Raw genomic sequence first — 25,272 nt, 5'->3', positions numbered from 1 at the left:
ACCAGGGATTGAACCGGGGCCCTTGTCTGTGAGAGCTCGGAGTCCCAACCACCGGACTGCCAGGGAATTCCTGACATCTGTCTTCTGATACAATGTTTACATTATAGTTATATTGACATGTAGTGTGACTTGCTGTTTAGCAAACATACTACATATTCCAGAAGAGGTTGGAAGGTTGTCTCTGTCAAAGTAGGTCTTTTGAGAGGAGATATATATATGGCTTTCATCAGTGGTAGTTGTGTGTGTGTGTGTGTGTGTGTGTGTGTGTGTATACACACACACACACACACACACACATACATATATATTAGAGAGAGGGAAGGGAGGGGATGTGTAGTGATTCATTATGAGCCTTTTCTGTAGTTTATAATGAGAGATAATGATGGCTTGAATGTAAGTTGTTGGCCATAAAAATGGAGAAGAGTGACATGTTGGCTTTTATAGGCTTTCTAGAAAAGTGTCAAAATTTACTTTGGTGTTGCACTGGTTGTGTGTAGTCTTTCTTTTCAGTAAGTTGCCAGAATTATGCATACATATTTATGACAGAAGAGTTGAAGTGGCTCTCAAGTATGTATTTAACTGCTTAGTTTCCTATTTGATTGCAAACAATTAACTTTAAGTTTCTTTTCTGTCTTTTCCACTAGGACTTAGAAGAACAAAGTCGGTTGATAGCTGCTTCCAGTAGACCAAACCAAGCCAGTAGTGAGGGGCAGTTTGTTGTCCTTAGCAGTAGCCAGTCAGAAGAGAGTGATTTGGGAGAAGAAGGAAAGAAGAGAGAATCAGAAGCATAAACTTATCCTTACTTTTTGGTTGATATTCGCCCCCCACCCCTTTGAATTTGTTGACAATTTCTATGGTGAAGTGGCACAAGGTAACAACAATGCTGAACTATCAAGGAGACTAAAATTTATATTTGCTTGTTTATTTTAACTTCATTTTTTAAACTATGACTGACCTTGATAACTTAGGTTTGCATTGATTTTTTTTTTCCCTTAGAAATAATATACTATGCAGTAACTTCAAATTCCACATGTCTAAAAGAAACCTGTTCATATCCCTGAAGTAGATTGCTGAGGAATTACAGTTGCTCAAGCCTGTTCTTCCTTCAAATTGTGAACTTATTACCTTGCATTGTAATTGGCTGTGACCATAAGAAATCATTTATTCTTCAGCTTCAGGTATTCATGGATATGCTCCCTCTCTTTCATTAGGAACAATTGCTGGCAGTGAGGAAGCTTTTGACTGAATAGGTTTAAAATCCTTATACAGATAATTCTACAAGTTTGCAAATATTTTAACAATGTTAAATGTGCAATAGAACTTTTACAAAATAATTAGAATAGAGATTTTAGACTTAAGGTTTCAAGTTGTGGCAGGTGGTACTGTTGATTTCAGGGCATTTTCTTGGATTGCTCGCATTTCTCTGATGTACTACACCTGATGCCAGTGGGAAAGAAGCTTAAGTGTCTTCAGTTCAAGATTGCTACAGCCCTTGGCATTTTATTATCACATTCTTAGTTCTCAGGTTGGGACTTGAATTGTTGCTGCAGAGCAGTAATGGTTAAAATAAGATTTTGGAATTTATTAAAAGGGATTTTTTTTTTGTTCAAATACATTTTAGATTAGGATTTAACATGTAAAGATATTGTTACAGGATACATTGTATTTTCTGCATTGTGTGAAATAATTTTTATTGAAAATCAAGTGACATTTAGAAAGAAGTTCTATAGCAATTGTTTCCTGCTTAAAAATTCTCAGAATTTAGTTTAAAAATGTAATCTTTTAAATTTCAGACTGATAGCCCACAGTATTTTCATAATTCCATGTTTTTATAAAATACTGATCATCACTTTATATCCGTGAAGGCAAGTAATATATGAGAATAGAATAATTTGCACTAATTATTGTAAATACTTGTCCTCTTTTTTTTTTTTTTTTTTTTTGCTGTACGCAGGCCTCTCACTGTTGTGGCCTTTCCTGTTGCGGAGCACAGGCTCCGGACGCGCAGGCTCAGCGGCCATGGCTCACGGGCCCAGCCGCTCCGCGGCATGTGGGATCCTCCCGGACCGGGGCACGAACCCGTGTCCCCTGCATCGGCAGGCAGACCCTCAACCACTGCGCCACCAGGGAAGCCCTACTTGTCCTCTTTAAATAAGTAGAGTGAAAGGTCTAATTCCATGAAAGACTGAAAAGCAATTGAGTGCTTGTTATAGGAGAGTCAACCCAGGAAGGATTTTAACCTGGTGCCAAGGTTAAAATGACATTTCTCTACTGCCTAATTCTGTGTCAAAACTTTTTTTTTTTAACTTGGATTTTTAACATTGCTGATAGAAATTATGTTCCTGTGTTTCACATGTAAAAGTATATATGGCCAAGTTAAATATATTGAATAAAATATTTTACACAGTCATGCATTTAAAATTTTCAAGAGATTAGCCACTAAGACTAATTTTACAAGGGAAAAGCCTTTTGTTATTTAACATATAATTTTTTCTTTTTAGTTCTGATTTAGAAATGGCATATAGTTCTCACAATATAGTGTGGGTGTTTCACACTGTATATACATTGTTTTCTGTAGGAACGGGATAGATAATTATATATAGTATCATGATTTTTTTTAGCCATGTGCCAAATGGGAATAATGATTACTTAATCATTATTTTGAAGCCTTATGTTACCAAAACATATAGTAAAAAAGTAGAAATTTATGGAATACTTTTTGAAAGTTTATTTTGTCCTTGCTAAAGGGAATGCTTTCACAGTAGTTTGTGTATCATTCCTTTTGTAGAAATTGAAATTTCTTCTGTGGTCAGCATTTGCTTAGTCACGGCAGGTCCTGCTTTTAAGACCTTTTTGAGAATTAGTAAGCTTTTTGTTTCAGTAAGTCTTTTACTATAAAGTTGTCACCTCACTTAGTTCAGGTGTAACTTGTCAGCCACCGTGCAGGGAAGGTGGTCAGCATTAGGAGGCAGTTTTACTAGGCTGGTGCTTTGCATGGTAGTGTACTACAGCCCTTGGTGAGCACTCTGGGTCAAAGTGTAGGCTAAAGTTAAGGGTACTGGCAGACTTAGGGATGCTGGACAGACTTGTGGTTCCTTTTACATCATGTTTTGATAGGAATTTCCACAATAACACACCCATGTCTATAGGTCAGACCAAAGTGCTTTCCAGTGCCAAATAGAAGTTATGTGTGGGTTTAACAATTTTAGATGATTCAACTTCTGTTCCATTACTGTAGAAACATATGAACAATTCCATTACTGCAGATATTTAAGGATCAACTTTAATAAATTCTGTGTTTTGTTTAAGGAAGGCTCCCCATGGATTTCTGCGTAATGTTAAAGCTGATCTTTGTTACCCTTTGAAATCCCTTCAAGCTTTTGGATGTTTTGGTGGTGATTGAATTAGATTTTGGGATATCTTTCTCAGACTTGAACTTGCACTTAATGGTTTTAGAGATTAACAAAACTGATTCTTTAAAAGGAAAGAAATTAAGTCTACTTAATTCTGCTAGGCACTCTTGCTACCTATGTCAACAGTACTTTTGTAACTATGGTAGTGAAGTCAATAGATAGGAAACTGATTATTCCTTCCCCCTTGTAAAATTGGGAAAACTTGCTAACAAGGGACTAAAACTGTTGCCTTGAACACAGTCCCCAGTCTAGTTTTTGCCATGTTTACAATGATTACTTCGTGTTTAATTTCAAAAGAATTCTCAGATTCCACAGTCTAGGGGTGGTAAATTTATGTTACTTTTATGCTTGAGGAAAGGGTAGTAGGGTATGCATACCATTCTACATAACATATAATCATATGTGGTAAAGGCATCTGAGTTAATTTTGAGTTATATATAGGAACTGCAAGTATTTAAGATTTGAATCTTCTTATACCTGCTGACAGACCCTAAGAGCCTGTGTTTTGTAAAACCTCTGCCACCCAAATTAATAAAATGAAAATATTAACATTGGTTTTGATAACAGCCTCCTAGCATTCAAACTGTACTTTAAATATTCAAACACACTGATTGTAGCAAGCAAGCCTTTGACTTTATTTTTATCAAGTTTGGCTTACTTTTCTTTCATGAGATTTTTTTCTTCCGTATTAATTAATAATACATAATAATTTGAAACTGGAACTATATTATACTTTTAACTAATCTCTTGTAGCTGTACTCGTGTAATTTACTTAGGTTAATATGAGAACTGGGGATTAAGTTATAACTAATGTGCAAAACCACTTTGTATATTTGGTGATTTTGTAATGTAAGTGAATTGGTTCATATTTCACTGATATTGTTAATCATGCATATACAATTAAAAATTATGCTTCATTTCCCTTTAGAATTAAATTTGAAAAACTCGACTTTATGTAATGGTGGTATACATGTGGAGTGAAGAACTTATTTTTTCATTTTGTCAAAATAAGTATTCCTGACAAGGCTTCAGGAAATATGCTGTTAGGATATTTTTAATGTATAATAAAGTCCATGATTTTTTTATAGTCTTTTTTGTATGAAATATTTGATATATACTCTGAATTTTACTTCTCCAAGTAATTTCAAATGATGCTTATAAAACAATTGGACTTTTTCTTAATCTGTTATGATACTGTTATTACACATCTAACCCTATTGCAATTCCATAACAGCTAAAATGGGAAAAAAATGTCACTTATGGGGAAATAATACTAATTCATATCTAGTGACTTTTTTTCCTTTAGAAAAATTAAGAGAATTTTCAATAATTACCCTAGACATGTTACAATGTATACTTGCTATATTGGGTCCTATTCAAAGAAATTCCTGTAATTTAAAGGGTCAGGTTACTGTGTACACCAGCTTAAGTGGCTTGGGCCTGTAGTTTTAATACTAATGCATATTCATCCCCTGTGCTCTTTATGGTTTCCTGTAGCACTTACCAAGTTCTGTTCTTCTACTGGCAGTTTGTTTTAATTTGTTTTGAATTTTATAAAATGTATACACTTGTAGAAGGTCCAGGGAGTGGATGAAATTAACTTCAGAATTATGTAATTTATCTAGGTGCATGTATATCTTAAATATATTTGTGTATCGACATACATATAATCTAGCACCCATTTATAAACAGACACCACAATTTGATTTAAAAAAAAATAAAAACTATTCATGCCAGCTAATTTTGCAAATTTTTTATGTGAAAACTGTATTATTAGTAATTTTAAGTCTGTGCTTACTGAAATAGTCTGTATAGCCATGAATTCCTACATCAGAAAGAAATCATATAACTTCAGTTTCCTTAAGAAGGACTATATTATGCTAAAAAAAAAGTATGCTAAGACTAAACATATAAACATCAAGCTATAACTGACTGGGCCTGTGGTCATCATGCTGCCTCTCTGTTCTCTCTGTTGATGTGCCATATAATGGTACACAGGTATGGCTGAATGAATGTCTTCTTAGTTTCCTTCCTCGCTTCCACATACAGAAACCTGTACTTAAATGCAGCACAGAATATATAGAAATAAAATTTTAAACTAACACCTATAACTGCTTCTATCAGTGAGCCCCTCCTCTGTGTCTAGTAGTCGACTAGGTTCAGTACAGAAATCATAAGCCATCATCCATTTGAAAACACTTGTAGTGATCACATTAACCAGTAAATGGCAACCCTTAGCCAGGGTTTTGTAGGAAGAAGGAACGCATGTATCCCATTAATGATGAAATCGCAATTGAAGGTTCTCTTTCAATTAACTGAATTACCTCAGTAATGGACTCTGCAAGTAAACAGACACTAAGCTGGCCTTGGGACTTTTGTACAAGAACAGCTAATTTTAGGGTCATGTACTGGGGTCAATACTTTATTCACTGCAGTCACTAAGACATTTTATATATGTACTTCTCTATAAGAAGGATTACTGTTAAGAATTATGAATTATCAGAGGTAGCATTTATTATTTTGAGCATGTAGAAATGTGGATTTATACATTTAATGTAAGATGAATACAGCATTAGAACTGATGTATCTTAGTTAATTGAAATTTTTACTGTTTGGGTTTTATTTTTACAAAACTGCCTTTCAGAATGCCAGCCATCTGTTGAGAGGCTATGTTCAGAGTGACTTTTTAAAGAATGTAGACTGCATTGAAATTTTAGTTGCTAGGTAAAGTGAGAAATATGAATCAATGTAACAAGTCACATTTTAAGAAAGACATCTGTGGAATTATATACCTTTTCATCCAGAATAGTTTGATTACCAGGTTCCTGTGAAAATTCCTTGTTCATAAAGGTCATATTCTTTGTAAAGGACATATGCCTTTAGACGATTGGGTAACGGAAGAAATGACATGAAGATGGGGCAGCGCAAATGTAAACGTCCCATACACTTCCGGATCTTGAGGCGGCACAAATGTTTCAGGGAGCGAGGGTTTGCTAAAATGAAAAACAGGCACATTATCCAAAAGAAAGAATTGCTTCATTTTTTAGTGATCTTTAGCAAATGTATTTTATACTTAAGCCCCCAAGATTTTCATTTGCTGTGACCAAATGGAAAAGTTAATTGGGAAATAGCTTTCCACTTCTCACTGCAAATCTCGTAGCTGTGGTTTCAGAGCCATGTCACGTTAGAGTCCAAAGACTGGCATCAGTTGTGGGTCTGGCCTGTGAGACCTAAAGCTCCTACACCTGTGTGTATTAACCCCCTGTCCTGCCCCTTGGGGTCAGGCTAAAAACTAAAGATCACTACCTGTGGGGAAATTATATGAAAGAAATTCTTCTTAATTTGACTTATGTGCTACTGTGAAAGAATTTGATTTGAAGGGTCATTTAATATCCTCTGTAGCCTTAGATCTTAGCATTTTCTCATCCCTGTTTTTAGTGCCATTTCATAGTTTTTAATTCCTGTGTCTATGGTGTTCCACAGGATCAGAAGAAAAGTATTATCTACCTATATAATAAATAATTACCTAACAGATTTTATCTATTGGGAAATGGTAGTAAGTACAAATTAAGTGTAGTTGTAAATGGTAACATTTTTTAGATAGGAATAGTATTTTTCTTCGTTTCTTTAGGTCAAGCTTTTAACTGAAGAGAACAATGTTCTACAAAAGAAATAAGAGTTCAGTTAGTATTTTTTGGTAAGAATCGTCAAGAAAGAAAAATACTCACTCAAGATAAAATGGATTTCTGACCAGAGCCTCTGTTTTTGGAGCACAGCTTTCAACTTTGAACAGATCCTAACTTGATCAACATAATCAAGCATCACTCGAACAACCTTTCCAGAGAGATGTTGCAGCCATGACAAAGTTATTACTTCGCAGAACTGAGGAAGAAAATCAGAACTATGCAAGTAAATGGAAAACTAAGTATCTGTGGTTTAACACAGTAATAAAAAGAACACTAAACTCGGAGTCAAGAACCAAGGTTTGAAGTTCCTCATTTATAAACTAAGGTGTTGAACAAGAAAATATTTCTTAGCTCTAACATTTGGAAAAATATTTACTACCAAGTCTTCCAAACTTTATAAGATACGAGGGTTTAAAACAGACTGTTACCTAATAGCTTTTATCCCCTTTGGTTGCCTGCATGGCTGTGTGGAATAAAGATTACCTTTCCAGCTTCACTTGCATCTAGATGTGGCCATCTGACTAAGGTCTAGCCAATGAGATGTCAATGGAAGTGTGAGCAACTTCCAGAATGCTGTTAAAGGAAGAGCAAGGTGTGTGCTGCTTCCTCCTGCCTGCCTTCCTGCTGGTTGGACTGTGGATGTGAGTTTCTCCTGTGAATCAGGGAACTGTCCAATTAGAAGTCTATTTACTCTCGCCTTTATTTATAGGAGAGGGGAGTAAGCCATCTTATTAGAGCCTCTCTTATTTGGGGTTTTCTATCATTCATAACCTATTCCCACTCTGATACTTGAAACGTATGATAGTTTCTGCCTTTAAGTAATTTACATGTCCTTACACAAGATGCCCATGTAAGAAGGCAAATAATACTATATGAAAAGTCAGGAAATAATACAAGATGACATATTGCTTAAATACCAAGTTCTACATTAATCATAACCTAAAAGTAATATACAATATTAAAATATTTTCCTTTTCAGAATTGACTCAAAGTTCTTTCTCCATTTTATTTATATTTTCAGATTTTAATAATATGAATTCAGGTATCTATAGTGCATCTATTGTGTGCTAAGCACAGATCTGTAAGCTGAGGAAAGTGGTGAACAAGAGCTTACATTCATGTATTTGTGGGGGAGATACATAATCAGTAAAATATTAAGAATTTCAGAAACCGATAAGTACTATAAAAGAAATGAAAAGCATTAAAGAGAATGATTAGGGAACAGAACTACCTTAGGTAAGATGCATAAGGAAGGGCCTCTATGAGGAGGTAACACCTGAAATGAGACCTGAAGGGTGGCAGCTATTTGAAAAATCAGGGGAAGAGCTCAAGTTGGGGAAAATAGAAGTGACCAATTAAGTAGGGGGAAAATAGGAGACTGTGGTGTGATGACAGCTAAGAGAAAAATGTCTCAAGAAGAGAGTGGTCAACTATATTTATTGTGATCCTTTTTTCATCAAACTGTGACCAAAGAAATCCATTAATCAAATGTTAGAGCCAAAAACCTAGGGGTACAAGTATCAGGAACCCAGAAACATTTTAGCTAGATAACTCACTTCTTCAAAGAAAAAACATAACTGGTATATAAGGCTGCATTTATTTTTCACAGCCTTGTTCAGATGTTGCTTCATTAACTAGAGTTAAATCACTTTTTCTTCTGTTTCTATACCTTTTACATCTTTCTACTATCATGTTTATTTTATCATATATTTATCGTATTAAAATCTTTCCCTCCATGAGCTTCTGGAGGGGATGGAGTTTTATCTTTTGCTGTAGTTCAGGGACACGGATAATGACTACATAGGGTGACACAGCCGATACTGTGCACTTACCATAGTATCTTTGATAACTGTAGATGTCCAGCCTTCAACAAAAGTATAGAAGGGATGAACTTTGTCTCCATGAGGACAGTCAAAGCATCGCTCTGTGTCATACCCATAATTCAACAGCATCCTGAGCATGACTTCATCTTTCAGCGTGTATTGAAGTGCTGATGGGAAATGTAAAGGGTTGACTTTGCAGAAGTAATTAACGTTGGCCCCATGCCGTAGCAGCAGGCTTATCAGCTCATAGTTGCCCATCCTCAGGGCTACCTGGAGGCAGTTAACTGGGTCTTGATTAGGCAGAGCTCCAGCACTCAGAAGCAGCTTAACTGAAGAGAGGTCACCATTTGATACAGCAAAATACAAAGCTGACTTCCTGTGGTCATCATAGTGTTTGCGAATTCTCTGATCTAGCATGAAATTTACATCAAACCCAGCCTGGATGAGAAGTTCCAGGCATTTGGGGTGTGCTCCTGCTGCTGCACAGTGAACTGGACTGATGCCACTCCGCTTAATGGCAGCAAAATCTGTGACTGGAACCAAAATCTTCAGAGCCCTGAGAAAGAATTTCAAAGTGCATTAAAAAATAGTTTTTGTTAAGATGCTGCATTGACCTGTATATGATTGCTTTATACTAGCACTAGATGGTATTAGCATCAGTTGGTTTTTAGACACCCCAACCAAAAAAAAGCATAGTCCTGCATCCAAAAACTCAGATACCACGTAAAGTTAAATGAAACTAAGGTGTAGATATAAAACTCAGAATTACCCCAGTCAGTGAAACCTGAGGCTCCCCATATTGCCAAACGACCTGAAAATAAAATAGTTTTATGTCTCTTCAGGGTCTACAGAGGATGTCTGAATTTACCACTTTCTAGCTGGTCAAGAGTTTCTCACCTTTAAAAGGGGTGTTGGAGTTGTAGGATCAGAGATGAAGAATATAAAATTCCCAGAAGCTGCCCCCCCCTCCAAAACCCCATGGCTATTACTATTTCTATTATTTGCAATAATGTAGTTGAACTTACAACAAGTGGCCTCTGTCAGCTGCCACATGAATGGGCAGGTGGCCTGAATTCTTAGGGATGTTGGCATCAGCTCCATACTCTAGCAAGAGAGTTACACAGTCTGGATTTCCTCCACTAGCTGCTTCAAGTAAGATGGAAGAAGAATCAGAGGCCTGACCAAGAGCATTAGCTCCTAGGAGGAGAAAGAGTGATGTTATGCAAAGAGTCTTTTCCACTGTATTGCTTAAGTATTCTTAAAAGTGTACCACCACTACCAAAAAGCAATTATTGAGCAGCTACTCTAGGAAAACACTAAGAATCAAAGACATAAAGTATGTACCTCCTGTCTCAGACAGTTTACAAACTAGTTGGGGAGAGAAAATGGTGTAAGCAGTCTCTAAGTTATAAGTAGGTTGGCTTTCAGAGTAATTTTATAAGTTATTTGTTTCTAACTTAAAAATCCCAGGAGAAGTAATTTTATAGAAGATGGTTTTATTTCCAGACCAGCATACAAAAGCTCGCTTACCTCATAACACACTGTAAGATGGTCTAACAATCCTGTTGAACTATGTCACCATGACATCTAATGAAGATCTTACGGTGGAAAAGCATATTTGTTCTATTTTAACTTGTTCCTAGGAGACTGTTCATACTAAGAGACACTAGCTGTTTTTAGTTGAAGATAGGGACTGCTGATAGTTAAAAGGGTATATTGTAGTACCCTGTAAGCTAAGTGCTGTGTGAGTGGTGTGGATAATAAGAGTACAGATACAGGCTGTCTTCTTGAAGATCTCAGGGCTGGAGTTGTGAGCAGGGCTGGGAGGTGAAGGAAGAAGGGAGGAATTTGGGGTCAGTTGTGGAAGGCCTCTCAGTAAAGGCTTTGAAGAAAGAGTAGCATTCGAATGGACAAAAGAATAGGAGGACACTCTGGGCACCTTCACAACTCATATAAAAAAGATACAGTGACTTTAGTGTGGACTCCATAATCTTCAGAATATAAGGACTCTAATATTTATTGACTGTCTTGCATGTGTAAGCAGTAAGCCAAAGCCCATTTAAGGTGTATGTTGGCTCATCACAGTCATTTGTTCTTCTCTGTTCTTTATTTTGGCAATATCATCCACATACAAATTCTATTTCAATATATTATTCCTAATTGATATGGTGTCATTGTGCTTTACATGGAATGGCACTCTATTGCTGTTTCAACTTGGAGGAAATTGAAAGATCTTTCTTCATGGAAAAGATTATGATGAATAAGATCTCAGTCTTAAAAGTTCATATAGTTTTAGATGCAAAACTCCAGACTTAAGTGGAGTTGTATCGTAGGAGGAGAGATGAAAGTGACTTCAGTCTTTGGAAAATTATGTCCCCTCCTTACAAGTGCAGAATGGGGTACCCAAATGATGCCATTCATTGAATAATCCATCTTGAAAATGAATTCCTAGAAGACAGATTATCTTCTCTATGTTCTGGAAGGAATCCATAAAATGCTTCCTACAGAAGAATTCTCACTGTAGCATTTGATGAGGAATAATCCATTTTAGGTGGGTGTTCTTTTAGTGAAAGTTCTACATAGAACTATGAGAAATCTATTATATGCACCATGTTTTTTCTTTTACTGAAGAACTTATTTACATTTTTTGCTAATACACATAATATATATGTCTTGATTATCATCACTCAATTAGATAACCCCTTCCTGCATATTTTTGTCTAATTGAAAAATTTGTAAATGGATTAAAATATTTTGAAAATTAAAAAAAAAAAGAATATAGTGGCTCCCCCAGAACGCCATTCCTAGAATGCATTAAGAAATGTCTAATAAGCCCCCATGTAATGAGTACTGACTATGTGCTGGTTTCTTTATGTATGTAATAATTTCTAAACTTCACAACAACCCTAGGAAGTAGATGCTAATATCTTCATTTTAAAGATGAAGAAACTGAGTTTCATTGAGATTAAATTACTTCACCAGAGATGCACAACTAGTAAGCAAGGTAGTCGGGATTCATGTACAGGTGGGCCAGACCCAGGTGCTATTTCTATGATGCCATGTTGCCACTCTAGCAGTGCAGGGTAATAAAGTAATGTGATTTGGAATGAGACAGATGTGGGTTCAAAGCTTGGCTCTTCTATTTAGTAGCTATGTGCAAATGACTATAAGGGGCTTACCTAAGGGAAATGCTCCCTCACTGACCTCACTGAGGTCAACCGATACTGGTTTCTTTGAAAGGTTAAGGATTTAAAATCTGTCGCCTCTCCTGTTTCTTTATATTTTAATCAATGATCTACACAAAAGGTTGCTCTTTTTGTGTAGATGAAGGATCCAGTGTTTACTTTGTTATTCCAGCTAATAACTTTAGACATCTCTGGTATCACTCATTTAAAACATCTTACTTAAAAGGTCTTACGGCCATTGATTGGGAACTAGCCTCCCCTATATGATAGGAAAGATTTAGGTAAGTCTAGAAAGCAGAAAGTTGTTCTTAAATGTAGGAGTCCCTGCAGTCTAGAAAATTGGACACCAGGACCGTCTATTGTTAGAGAAAGAAATAAGACTTCTGGATGCAAATGGGGAGGAGAATAAAGAAGATAATTCTAATATTGGGACTTTATTAAATCTTGGTAAAGATTTGCTTCTTCAAAAAAAAGCTTTAGATATTACACTGCTTCTTCTAACAGTGTCATCAATGAGGGTCTCCTCAAAGACAGTTCTCTGAGCTAGGATCTCTGCCAGTTAAACCAGGATATAAGATGGCCACAGCTATAGCACGGGTGGCAGGGGAGGGCGTGTTTGAAGGGAAGTTCTACAACTGGTACCATCCCTGACCCTCACTTTCCTCAAGGGTAAAATGAGGATAATGCCTACCTCACAGGGTTTGTAGAAGATTATTTGAGATAAAATAAGTAACTTAATACCTGGTGCTTAGAGAGTACTCAATACATATAAATTGCCTTCCCCTTCTCTCAGAGTTTTGTTTATTACTAGAGGGGAGAACTGGGACCCAAAGAGAAGAAATCAGGAAGAATTTCCTAACAACTTAATTCATCTGGTAACAGGTTGGACTGCCTCATAACTTAGCTTAGGCAGAGACAATGTGAAGGGGATGTTGTGGAGTGTTTCATTCTATGAATCTAGAAAAGAACACCACCACACAAAAAATTAAACAAAAAACAACCATCCTCTTAACATGGTCAGGGTACATTAAATAAAAGAGTAACCTGCATCCTAGTAATTTTAGGGAAACTGCTTCACAGCAAATAAGAAATATTCAATCCCTATTTTAGGCTCTTTCAATAGCTAATATTAACACACACTTCAATAAAATATTAAGTTAGGCTTAAATAAAATGTTAACTTCTATTACACTGAAGCTCTCCATAAAGAGGAGAACGCTTAGGTCATGTTATCCTTTAGTAGTGTGCTGACTGTATAGGAAAATCTTGCCTTTCTGCAGTAATAGTTCCATGGTTTTAGTGTGTCCGCTTTGGGCAGCAAGAGCAAGAGGAGTGAATCCGTAGGAGCTCTTTGGGTCAGGGTGGGCCCCAGAAACCAGCAGGAGCTTCACTATGTCCCGTCTGCCCAGCCTGGCTGCTTCGTGGAGAGCTGTCTTCTCATTGACACACCGCAGATTGACATCTGCTCCACGGCTGATCAGCAAGGCGGCCATATCGTAGGAGTCCTGTAGAACAGCTGGGAGATTAGAAGTGAGGGAGGCATCATGTTCAACCGGAAATTAAGGCCAGAGTATCAGATCAGCTAGTTTCCCTCAGGCTTCTTAAGGAGTTCTTCCTACCTATCCCCCATGTACCAGCATTTGGTGTTTAGGAAACGGATTGTAAAATGAGGCATATATCAAATAATATTAACAGTGTTTTACATCAATAGGCTATTTGCTTTTCTGTAAACCATGACCAATTATTCATTGTCTGTTGGCTGCTTATGTAGCTGAAAAACAAAGTTTTCATTCATCATCTTTATGTTCTCAAGAAAATGGGAACTTAAGTACCTAGTACAGTCCTAGAAACGATTGTAGCTGCTTTACATGAGGAAAAACAAAAACAGCAATAATTAGGAAATTATTGTTAACCTCACATTTTGTTAACCAATATTCTCTAATTGGCATTTCTGCTGTTAATTTGCATTGGATGATAATCTTTAGTCCTTCAAGATTCTAGAGCACCTTAATTTATCCATCTCCCTATCCATTTGCTAATTGTTGGCACCAGCTGTGTTTGGGGAATCTTGCTAGGCGTTAGACACTGAATCAGCATGAATTCTGCTCACAACCATTTATAATGTGCCATATCAAGGGCTATAACTGCACTAAGACTAGGAATATAGAGCGCCAAGAGTGTTGGGTCTTTTGTAATTCATTGAGCTGGCACTTTGTGTGCTCTTTCATTTTGGAAAGATGAAACATGTCCTTTGTTTTAGGAAATAATTTTCTAGACTTGTCTCATTGACGGTATATTGCCTCTATGTTGTCTGTTCTCTTTCTACCATTCCTGTTACTCACAGGCTGCTCCTCTTCAGTTATCATCCTAGTTCTCTTAGTTATTCTTCTTACTGATTTTTCATTTCTTATCTTCTTCTTCTGGAAGCTTTCCTAACTTTATCTCCTCGCATTTGAGTTTTTTTTAATTTCTGCCGTCATATTTTTCATTTTCAAGAGTGTTTTCTGTTTTGTTCTTCATTTTTTTTTTAGTAGTGTCCTGCTAGTTCATTAATTTTCATTGATTTCTCTGAGGAAATTAATGATAATTTCCCCCTACCTTTTATTTTCCCCTAAATAATCTGTTTCCTCCAAGTTGTTTATCTTTGTTGAAGACTTTCCTCAGATAGTCCTTGGATGTCTGCTCATGATTAAGAGCTGGGGACTAAAAATCTGCCTAGAAATTCTAAACATTGACTGTGGTCTTAACTGTAGGTTAATATGCCTGGGCTATTTGTTGGGGAACCTCCAGTTTTAGTATTTTTAGTTCTTTCTCTTTGAGCTGATCAGATTCTCCAAAGAAGCCTCCTCTTGGAGGGTGAAGTTCTAGCTGCTGGCTTTCTAGAATTTGGTGAAGAACTGGGAGATCTCAGCCTATGTGCTTAATTCCTCCAGTGTTTTCAATCCAGCGCTCTTGCCCTTGCCAAATAACCCCCAGTCCAGAGAGCCTTTGCTCACACTTTTCAGAGAAAAAACTCCCGAAATTCTGCTGGGTGGGGGAAGAGTCTGACCCAGCAGGGTGGATTGAGAGAAGTGATCTAGATACCTGACTACTTGTTTCTTAGTAGTTTTCAACCAATTTTTCTATTTTAGCTGCCCATCCTTCATCCCTGCTCCATGAGGTAAGTATAGCCAACAATTTCCAGCCTTTTGCTATAACTGTGCTGGTTTTTGGCTTTCCCCACTTCAAGTTAAGATTTGGCTTTCTTGACACTTACTAGTCATCCATCTGCTCTTCTGATTTTTAAAAATCATGTTATTGTTGTCTCCTCTTCCATTCTTCCCATTCTTTGTATCTTAACCCTTTAAAACACTTGACGAACTGTAATCCTCCTGAAGACTCAGGAGGCAGCAGAATTACTCATTCATATTTAATCTGCCATCTTTACCCAACCATTGGCTGCTTCTTCCTACTCTGCTCCTTTCCTATATTTGTTATACAAGAATTAACTTGTTCAACTGAGGTACCATGTAAAAATGATCAGCTCATAATTGGGCAGAGACTTTCCCTCAGGCCACCTCACAGGCCAGCCTATATAAAGCTTCTTGAGGGTCAGGTACCCATGTGTGGTTATTTGGCACCAGAGTGACACTGCTGCAACTATGCACAAGAAACTGCCTTTGAAACCTGTGGGCCTGGAGGACACTCAGAGCCACAGACTGTTATCCAGAGCTAACGTGTTAATTTACCTGTAAGAAGAGGAGAATTGCCTTCGACGTTCTTGGCATTTGGATTGCAGCCATTGAGAAGAAGAAAACAGACATTTTCTAAGAGGCAATGGCTGACAGCCAAAAAAAGTGGTGTTTCACCATTGTTGGTGGTTTGCTCCCACACACTGGGTTTTGAAGCTGAAATAAATCCATTAGACCACACAGATTAAGATACAGAAATAAATTTTAAATTTATTTCTCAGAAGCATCAATAAGAGTTATAAAGGGAGTTTACCTTTCAGGGTTATTTCCAAAATGTTCTTATTTAATTGCACTGCAGCCTTATGGAGAGGAAGCCAGCCTATCTCATCTGCTTCATCAAAAGCAGAATGGTACTTGGTCAACCCTGACAATACATCTTCCTTACCTATTAACAAGTCAAATGAGAACATATTCACATTTGGCACATATACAAGGCAGCCCATACTGCTTCTGAATTCCATCATCAAGGTTAGTGCATGAGACAACAGTATTCTAGCACTACCTTTAATGAAAGACAAATTTAAATGGCATAGGACAAACAAGCAGTAAGGTCTTTCATCTAGCATTCCATACCACCTGGACCTGTGAATACCCGTCATCTTGTTACATACAGAAAACAGCTCTGTCCACCGAGGAGCCCAGGAACTGTTTGCTAAATTTTGCTGAAGTAGTTTCTCCCAGGAGAGGCCCCATCAGACTCTTGACAATTAGCTGTTGACCCCATAGTGTTCGGCACTTGGGAGATCCTGCTTCTAGGCTTCCTGAACTTAGAGGGGAAATGCTACCAGTTGTCACCATTACATCTTACCACAAGTTGAAGGGGATAGAATAGGAAGAGTACTTAACTGTCTCTATTGTTTCAACTATCCTCTTACAGTCTGCAATCAAAAAGCTGCAGAGAAAAAACATATGAATGTAATTCCAAAACTGAGGAAAAAACTAAGGCATTTGATAAAACAAAAGGAAGGGGTAAAGGCAATAGTAGTTAACCAGGAATGAACTCATATGAGGCAATGACTGAGGCATAATAGAAATACTTCAAAACGCAAGAGGGAGGAGATACGGGGATATATGTATATGTATAGCTGATTCACTTTGTTATAAAGCAGAAACTAACACACCATTGTAAAGCAATTATACTCCAATAAAGATGTTTCAAAAAATAAATAAATAAAACATATATGTATATATATTCAGAAAAAAAAAAAGGAAAAAGAAAATGTAGTATGGCCCTTAATGTGTTCCAGGGAAACTCCCCTCCCATGTGTCTTCCCTCATCAGCTTCTTTAGGGCAAGAACTTTGAGAGCCTGGATTACAGTTAGCCTTCAATCAGTGTCTGCTGAACTGAATCAAACATGCCTAGGACTGAAATGTCACATTGTCACATGGTAAAATTTAAATGGCCACTCTATAATGTCACTGATTCTAGCAAAAATTATTATTTAAAAAAATAGTAAATAATCATGGTGTAAGTTTTAAAAAATATTCATGATCAGAATCTGTATTCAAAAAACACAATCAGCAGTTTTTTAAAGTAATATTTTTATTAAAATATTAATTAATATTAATTTAAAATTATTAATAATTATTATTAAAAATTAATATTAATTAAAAATATTAATTTAAAAAGCTCAACTTATAAATTTTATATTATTTTAAACTCTAGTAAATAAGGATTGTCACCTTCCCTTTTCCTTTGATTATTCAATGAACCCAGCTTGAAAGAAATAAATTCCCTTAGACAATCTGTCCTACTTAAAATTTAGTCAATCTCCCTATCTTAAAGTCAACTGATTAGCAACCTTAATTCGATCTGCAGCCTTAATTCTCCATTGCCATGTAAGGTTACATATCCACAGGTTCTGGGGATTAGGACTTGGGACATCTTTTGGTGAGGGGGGGCTTTATTGCTCCTGTCTCAAGTATATTCTATTTTCCTAATTCCTTCAAGTGCCTGATCAAATCAGCAAGCCTTGCTAAGTATCATACAATTCTTGCAAGTCTAATGACTGAAATTTATAACTGTAGTCAATTTTAATTTCTTTGAAACATTTCAGTACTCTTAATCAAAATCTCTTATGCCTTTCAACCTAAAATCATGACTTCAAAGTTAATCACAAGGTTTAATCACAAGGCTAATATAACAGGTAACCCAATGAAATCCAATTTATTTACAAAACTTTTAACTATTTAAAGATTATTCCTAAATTTAACATAAAAGTGTAGGAATAGTGTAGTAAAGAATGCAGACTCTGAAGCCAGGCTGCCTGGCTCATTACTTACTAGCTCTGTGACCTTGGGTAAGTCATTTAATTTCTCTATGCTATGCCTCAGTCACCTCATCTCTAAATGGGGAAAATAATAGTACCTACCACATAGAGAGGTAACAAGAATTAGAATTTAAATGAGTTAATACATATTTATGAAATGCTCAGAATAGTGTGGCACACAGTGATCACTCCATGAGTATGTTACTTAAAAAAAAAATACTGTAGGTTTGATATACTCCAACATCTCTGTATTTAATTACAAAATCTCTTGGGGTTAAAACACATTTATCCCATTTTACCTCCATCAGGCAAATAGAGGTCACCACCCCAAGCAAATGGGTTTAATACCCCTGAAAAATAATTGTAACTACTCAGGGGCTTGAAGTTGCTGATCACCCAGAGAGCATTTGACTAGCTGTGCTTGGCCGCAGACAGCCCATATCCAGGGCAATTATCTTACTCCACTGGGGGATCCATGGGGTCCTTTTCTAGTGCTGTCATACCAGAACTCTGAGTTCACACCCTTCGGAAGGGGTTAGTCTCTTCTGGGTTTAAGTTTACATAATTACTCCTTTTGATTTGAGTAGATTAAAGACTTTACCCTACTAAGGTTTCTGTGTCTTGGTTGGATTTATGCATTTCCTTAGCTCCCCAAAGAAAAGATGCATTAGTGTTCTCTAGTCTTACATATCCTCATGTATTTCTTTCTGATTTCTCATCTGCCTCTCCTCACCCATATTTGCTAGTAACCTCCTCCAACTATTTTCTTTCTTTTTTTAAATTAATTTTTATTGGAGTATGGTTGCTTTACAATGTTGTGTTAGCCTCCACTGCACTACAAAATGAATCAGCCATATACATACAGATATCCCCTCCCTTTTGGACTTCCTTCCCATTTAGGTTATCACAGTGCATTAGGTAGAGTTCCCTGTGCTATAAAGTATGTTCCTATCAGTTGTCTATTTTATACATAGTATCAATAATATCAATGTGTCAATCCCAGTCTTCCAATTCCTCCCTCCCCACCCCGTTCCCCTTTGGTATCCATACATTTGTTCTCTATGTCTATGTCTGTATTTCTGCTTTGCACATAAGGTCACTGATACCATTTTTCTAGATTCCACATACATGTGTTAATATAAGATACTTGTTTTTTTTCTCTTTCTGACTTACTTCACTCTGTGTGACAGTCTCTAGGTCCATCCATGTCTCTACAAATGACCCAATTTCGTTCCTTTTTATGGCTGAGTAATATTCCATTGTATATATGTGCCACATCTTCTTTATCCACTCCTCTGTTGATGGACATTTAGGTTGCTTCCATGTCCTGGCTATTATTTTCTTTACTGCCTGATTAAATTCTGAATTATTTCCAAATTTCTCCTGTCTGGTCACACATCAAGTCTCATAGATATTCAGCTCCTTGGATTCTGACCCTCTCTTCTGTTTTTGTCACAACACTAGCATCAGTGCTTATGACAAGGCTCAACTGTTGAATACTTATACTATGTTGCCAGTGAGATACCATTACCTCTCATCTTCAGGTGACTGCTGTGTAGTTTCCGGCTTGTGAATATCCTGTAAACTCTGTTGAATGATGAGCTGGGTGTCAAACTCATTGTCTATGTCTTCATCACTGGTGTAATTATCCATGTGAAATGCAGACAGATTTACTTTAAAGTCAAAATGAATTAAAAATATTTTTCCAGTTGTGAAAGATTATCAACTGATTACAATTATAAATGAAATTCAGAAAACTAAAAAATTAATAGGATTGATAAATGAAAAAGTGCAAAATTTAGAACACAAAATATTCATTAAAAATTTTTTTGAAAACCCCAAACAGTTTTCTGAACTGACACAGATTCAACATAAATTAAAAGTTTTCCATGAGCAGCCATCTACTTAAAGCTTATTCAGGAAACACAACCTTTCATATAAAACTTAGGTCAGTGCCATTGTAACTATGAAAATGTTCATATCAATCTATTTTAAACTTGGCTTAGGAGTTTTTCTCATTAATTGTAGCTCTCACTCCAAAGAATATCTTTCCTACACGCAGGGAGTATAATGCTGAAAATAATATTTTATTTAGTTAGTAAATACTAAAAATAAACATGTTATAGGAATAAATATATTCTCATAACATGTAACAGGAATAGTGGGAAAAAAAACCCCGATATATTTTACTAGGCAACATCTCAATGGTATTAAAAGAACATTTCAGTTTTAGCATAGAATAGGTTTGATCACATACCAAAGACTTTTTACCTTTTATTATATCCTTTAGGACAGCACTGAAGTTTTCACTGTTAAGGATTAGCACATCAGAATTTTCATTTATATTTAGGATCTCCACTCCCGTGTAGTGACCATTCCATTAATAGCTTTACTATAAATACTTGATCATAAGACAGTCTGGCACATTCTCCCTGTTTTTTATATGTGGTTTAGCTCTGTTTGAAAACATGATCTCTTTTTTTCACTGCTGTATTCATTAAATTTAAAAGATTAAACATTCTATTCCTGGAATAAAATGCTTTTGCAGGGGGTTGGCCATGTGAAGTGAATTTGTTCTCTTAGGGCTCATGCACATAGACACTACAAACCAGAATCAATTTTCTACTTCAGAGAGGCCAAACATTTTGCACTGACTGAATTATCAAAAGTGACTGTCCCAATGGTCCTGATTCACTAGGATGCTGCACCTACATTTTCTTTGGACTACACAGCTGCGGCCTAAAATGTCCAGGGAATCCTAAGGAAGGAATAAAAGATAATAAAATAAGATAATAAAAACATGGTAGTAAAATTTTGACTATAATTTTGTTTTGTTGAAATGTTTAAAAATTGTTAATATACACTAATACGTTAAGTGCATACTAAATAATAAGAATAATAACTACTAAAAATAACAAAGAGCCCACCTGGCATTTCCAATTAAATATGAAGCAGATGCCAAGAAGCATGATACCACCTCAAGTGTGTAGGATTTCCCTCCAGTCATCTCACTGCCTTTGCATGTCAATTCACTGCTTTGCGTTTCCTTTCCTTGTCACAGGGGTACTGTGAGAGATGGAACTAATGTTTTAAAAGTATGAAGAAAGGGGTTTCATTCTGAAATTGTTTCAACATTTTCCTTATTTACAATTTATTTATTTTTGTATTTGAAATGTTTGTGTATAATCACTTCACATAGGTGAGTAGAAATTATTACTGAAGCTGATGAAATGACTTAACACTTGTGAAACAGATAATTTCTGATATTAGTTAAATTTTATCCAGTCTTCCTAAATCTGTTTTTCACATATATATCAAACTAAAAAGAGGAACTAAATAAAAGTTTCAAAGATTTTCCACATTTCTTTTCACGTTTTTCTTCCACAGATGTCTGTGATCTTGAGGGTCCATGTGGAAGGCTGTGCTCCAAGTGAGACTGGTACATCAGGGAGGAGAACAATGCAAAGACCACTCACAAAGATCATTTAAAAGAATTACACCAAGATACTTGGGTTTTATAATATATATATTTTCAAGTAAGTGAAGGCAATTTTTTTTAACTTCTTTCAGATGTTTTCTTAATTTGTCCAATTTAGTCATCCAACTGACAAAGCAGAGCAACCCCACGTTTGATCCAGTGTTGAGTGGGTTGGTCTGTTTTCAACAGCATTGCAATGACAAAATTAGTCGAATGTCCTGTGGTGGAAAGAGTTCCTTTACGTTCACTTGTCTTGTAAAGAGGACAGACATAAGCATTCGACTTCACAATCTCAGACTTTTTAGCTTGAAGAAAAAGGAAATATATTCATTTGATAAAAGGAAAACAGCCACTGGTACTAAAAGAACAACTATTTATCTTGTAATAAAATGACCAGTACTAAATCTAAGATCATGATTATGATATTGAACATTTTAAAGTTATTATTGTTGTGTTTTTACAGTTGGCATATAATTATGGTTGTGAAACAAGGTAAATGATTTCATATGGTACATGATTCTAGGTCTGGAGGACAGGAATTGATTTTAAAGACCTGATCACTTAGCAGGTATGAAAACACTCAAGAGGACTTGGGAGAGAAGGAGAAATTAGGGAAGAAGGAATGAAATACAGCATAGGTAATGGAGGAGATGCAGAAAGAGAAACACAGCTGCTTAGAGCTCTAATACAAGAAATCCATAAATTAGAAGCTGAAGTTACTATTTTTTTTCAGCAGGTTATTACTAAGAAAAATATACCAACTCTTACCTACTCACAGAAAGAATCTATACACAATCCTTGAAAAGCCAGATATGAGATATTAGGAATCTTTCTAAACTGAAGCCACATTTGTCATAGTTATAAATGAACTGCTTTAATAATAAAAAATGCTTAATGGGTTGAGTGGTGATTGGGTAATTTATAAATTTTTCATTTACAGTTATTTGAGAATTAAAAAATAGAGAAGAAAGAAAAAACAAAAGAATGAGCTTCAATTGTTCAGATTTGGTGGGGAAATGATGATTGCAGAAGGAGGGAAGGAACAAGTAGGTTTCCCAAGGGGGCAAAATTGGCCTCCACCCCGTGTGGCTTGCAACATCTGTACCTTGGGGCACCTGGCTGGCTCCTAGGCCTAGGAGTTTCTTATAGCCAGAAAACTCTAGTCATTAGCTGGAGACTGTGTCAAGCCTATTTGTGTCTCTGAGAGGTATGCAAAGGCACTTCAGAATCAAAATATTGATGGGAAGCTCTAGACTGAAAAAGGAGAAGTGTAGCGGAGGGGCAAAGGAAATATTATATCCCATGGGATAAGAGCAAAAAGAGGCAGAATAATATTCCTAAAATAATATAAATGCAACCCAAAAAGGCAGAACAATATATTTCCATTGTAAACATTAAGTCACTATTTACTATAATTGAACAAAATCTTAATAGGTTTGAACAGAGACTTATTTGGGGAAGCAGTTATAATATCTATCATTATCTTTCCTAAAACTCTACAAAGTTCTGTTAGAAATATATTTACTTGGTTTTATCCATATTATGGGCATCAGGTCAAACAGAAGTTTGGGGTATTGTTCGGCAAGCAATCCGCTGTGAAGAGAAATTGACAGATGTTTATTAGAAATAAAATAAAATTTGCATCTTAGAAATTGCTACTTAGCTATTGGCTTTTAATACAAGAGAGGACCAGAGATACGCAGGAAAAGAAATGTAAAAAAAAACCAAACAAAACCAAGGAAGAGGCAATGAAGAATAGAGAGAAACAGAAGAAAAATATGGAAAGGCAATGTGTCAAACAGTGGACAAATATCAATTCCTGCCATTTTAAAAGCACTGTCCATGAGGCAGACACTATGCTGTCACATTTAACCTTCCCAATAGTCTTGTCCCCATTTCTAATCCTATTTCAGAGATGAAGAGTGGAAGGAAGCTCAGAGAGATTGAGTACTTTTCTCACAGTAACACAGCTCTTAAATGCCAGCATGAGGATTCAAACACAGATCTATCTATCTAGAAAATGTGGTTTATTTTCCCTATGCTACATTGTTTGTTTCTTTGCTTGCTTGTTTGCTTGCAAGAGGAGGGAAGAAAGGGATGAAAAGATGAATACATATATAAGGAAACGTAAGTTAAGAGAAATGTCAGCAGAATGATGAAAATGAAAAGAGAAATAATCAAATGAACTATGTGCAGCTAAGTCTCCTCATATCACTGTCTTAGAACCATCTCTGTAAAACCACCTTCATGCTCCTTCTTAAGTGACTTTCCCTGCCTCGGGCTTTAACCCTCCCTTGAGAGCAAAGTGTAACCCTGACTCTGGAAATAGAAGATTATGCTTAGTAATGGATTGTTAAAGAGCAGGGCTTCAAGGGAAATAATCTTTCCCTTTCTCATATGTCTCTCTGTGTGTATATAAATATATATATACACACATATGCACTGTTTAGTTTCCTAAGCTGGAAATTCAGTATTTATTTAAAATATGTACTTATTATGTCATCAAAATGCAAGAAACAGTTTTCCATTCACCAGGAGAAATGGGAACTTTACTATAAACTTTTTGAAACTGAGGTGCTCCTACACATTACCAAACAGAACGTAACTGTTATAAAACAGAAGAAGGAAAATAATTTCAGCTAACTTTTCTACTAGTAAGACCATTGAAATATTAACTCAAAATTGTTCAGAACCTGAAATTACTCACTCATTAACTGTCCGAGCCTGAGTAATGACTTATGGCAAGAATTCTGATATTATTTATTACTTATATTCTCTAGAAGAAGTCTTTTGGTTGATGGGGATGGCAGGGGGGAAAGGTAGCAGACAGCTTATCTCACCTATGATTCAACTACAAATGAATAGGTCTTTGCAGTTGAAACTACTGACCTTGTTCTGTCCCAGCGTGCTCCATCCAGATATAATCCGTGGATATAAACGCCATTTTCTGGTGTTCCCTCAGATGTATCAGAAGAAATAACCTGAAGGCAGAAGCACACTAGCAATGATTTCCTCCCTAGACAACTTTGTCTCATAAAGAAAGCAGTAGCTAAATCTTCAGAACATATTCAGGGAAACTCCTCCATATAATAGCTTCTTAAACTGTAAGACTTTTTCAGTAAAATGTAAATCTAAAAATATATAATACGATTGCTTTTGACATATTTTATATGGTTTTACTGTACCTCATATTAATTTTTTGCTAAGATAGAAAAACAGCATTAGATTATTTGAATTGAATATTGAGATATATAAAAATTCTCTCATAAAGATAGCAAGACAAATATTATATACTTTCTTCATGAACACAAAGAATGGAAAGAAGTAGAATTGTTTGTAATGGGCTATAAAAATATGAATTCCCCATATCCTCCTTGCTTAAATACATGCCTTTGATGTAATGATATACTCTGGAGTTTAAGGAGTTTACTGTACCTCAAATTCATATCCTAGTAAATCAATAGGGATGGTATATTTTCTGGCATAATTCTGCATCGCTCCAGTTAAAAAGGCTTGGGTGAAAAAGAAACCTGAGAGCCAAAACACACGAGGTTTTCCTGAATTATACCAGTCCTATAAAGGAAAAAAAAAATGCATTATGTTCGTTTTTCAACTTAAGAATCACCTGACATACAATTCCTGATTCTGGTTTTTGTGTATGTTGCCCACACTTTCCATCACAGGTC

At 36.1% G+C, this 25,272-nt stretch overlaps 3 protein-coding genes across 14 annotated transcripts in view; 1 reads left to right on the top strand and 2 right to left on the bottom strand.

Moving 5' to 3' along the window:
- APPL1 (adaptor protein, phosphotyrosine interacting with PH domain and leucine zipper 1) overlaps positions 1–21,706 on the top strand; it is a 49,237-nt gene extending 27,531 nt beyond the window's left edge. For 3 of the 5 annotated variants that reach the window (XM_060161533.1, XM_060161535.1, XM_060161534.1), the window contains one exon: positions 645–1,919. In XM_060161533.1, the coding sequence (XP_060017516.1) occupies positions 645–791 (147 nt within the window). In that variant the 3' untranslated portion in view covers positions 792–1,919. Of the gene's footprint in view, positions 1–644; positions 1,920–21,495 lie in introns of those variants that run through there. The other 2 variants (XR_009542754.1, XR_009542753.1) reach the window with 2 other exon arrangements.
- On the bottom strand, positions 558–20,534 carry ASB14 (ankyrin repeat and SOCS box containing 14). 8 transcript variants are annotated; one of them, XM_060161538.1, is made up of 11 exons: positions 20,380–20,534; positions 19,640–19,781; positions 16,685–16,729; positions 16,091–16,224; positions 15,835–15,993; positions 13,377–13,622; positions 9,948–10,119; positions 8,932–9,478; positions 7,142–7,295; positions 6,206–6,406; positions 558–722 (listed from the first exon to the last, which is right to left on the bottom strand). In XM_060161538.1, the coding sequence occupies exons 2-10, from the start codon at positions 19,759–19,761 to the stop codon at positions 6,228–6,230; spliced, it is 1,758 nt and encodes a 585-aa protein (XP_060017521.1). In that variant the 5' UTR covers positions 19,762–19,781; positions 20,380–20,534; the 3' UTR covers positions 558–722; positions 6,206–6,227. The 8 variants fall into 8 exon arrangements, with proteins under 8 accessions (XP_060017521.1, XP_060017522.1, XP_060017523.1 ...); XM_060161539.1 differs by having other exon boundaries at positions 20,366–20,387; XM_060161540.1 differs by lacking the exon at positions 16,685–16,729 and having other exon boundaries at positions 16,091–16,222.
- DNAH12 (dynein axonemal heavy chain 12) overlaps positions 21,397–25,272 on the bottom strand; it is a 230,090-nt gene continuing 226,214 nt past the window's right edge. Inside the window, exons 72-75 of the mRNA XM_060161532.1 lie at positions 25,022–25,159; positions 24,476–24,567; positions 23,112–23,179; positions 21,397–21,891 (exon numbers count right to left, since the gene is read on the bottom strand). Of these exons, the coding sequence (XP_060017515.1) occupies positions 21,701–21,891; positions 23,112–23,179; positions 24,476–24,567; positions 25,022–25,159 (489 nt within the window). The 3' untranslated portion in view covers positions 21,397–21,700. The remainder of the gene's footprint in view (positions 21,892–23,111; positions 23,180–24,475; positions 24,568–25,021; positions 25,160–25,272) is intronic.

This window comes from Lagenorhynchus albirostris, chromosome 10 (assembly GCF_949774975.1).
Source record: "Lagenorhynchus albirostris chromosome 10, mLagAlb1.1, whole genome shotgun sequence".
NCBI lineage: Eukaryota > Metazoa > Chordata > Mammalia > Artiodactyla > Delphinidae > Lagenorhynchus > Lagenorhynchus albirostris.
The sequence above is the reverse complement of the archived record's forward strand: the minus strand, read 5'-3'. Positions and strand labels throughout refer to the sequence as shown.

Bases quoted from the DNA above. Each gene is read 5' to 3' on its own strand.
- ASB14 (XM_060161537.1), bottom strand. From the start codon at position 16,436: ATGACGGGTATTCACAGGTCCAGGTGGTATGGAATGCTAGATGAAAGA. The intron at 9,479-9,947 runs GTAAGTTCAACT...ATTCTTTCTCAG, and splicing joins GCTGACAGAGGCCACTTGTT to GGCTCTGAAGATTTTGGTTC. The intron at 7,296-8,931 runs GTAAGTGCACAG...TTTCTTCCTCAG, and splicing joins CAGTTATCAAAGATACTATG to TTCTGCGAAGTAATAACTTT.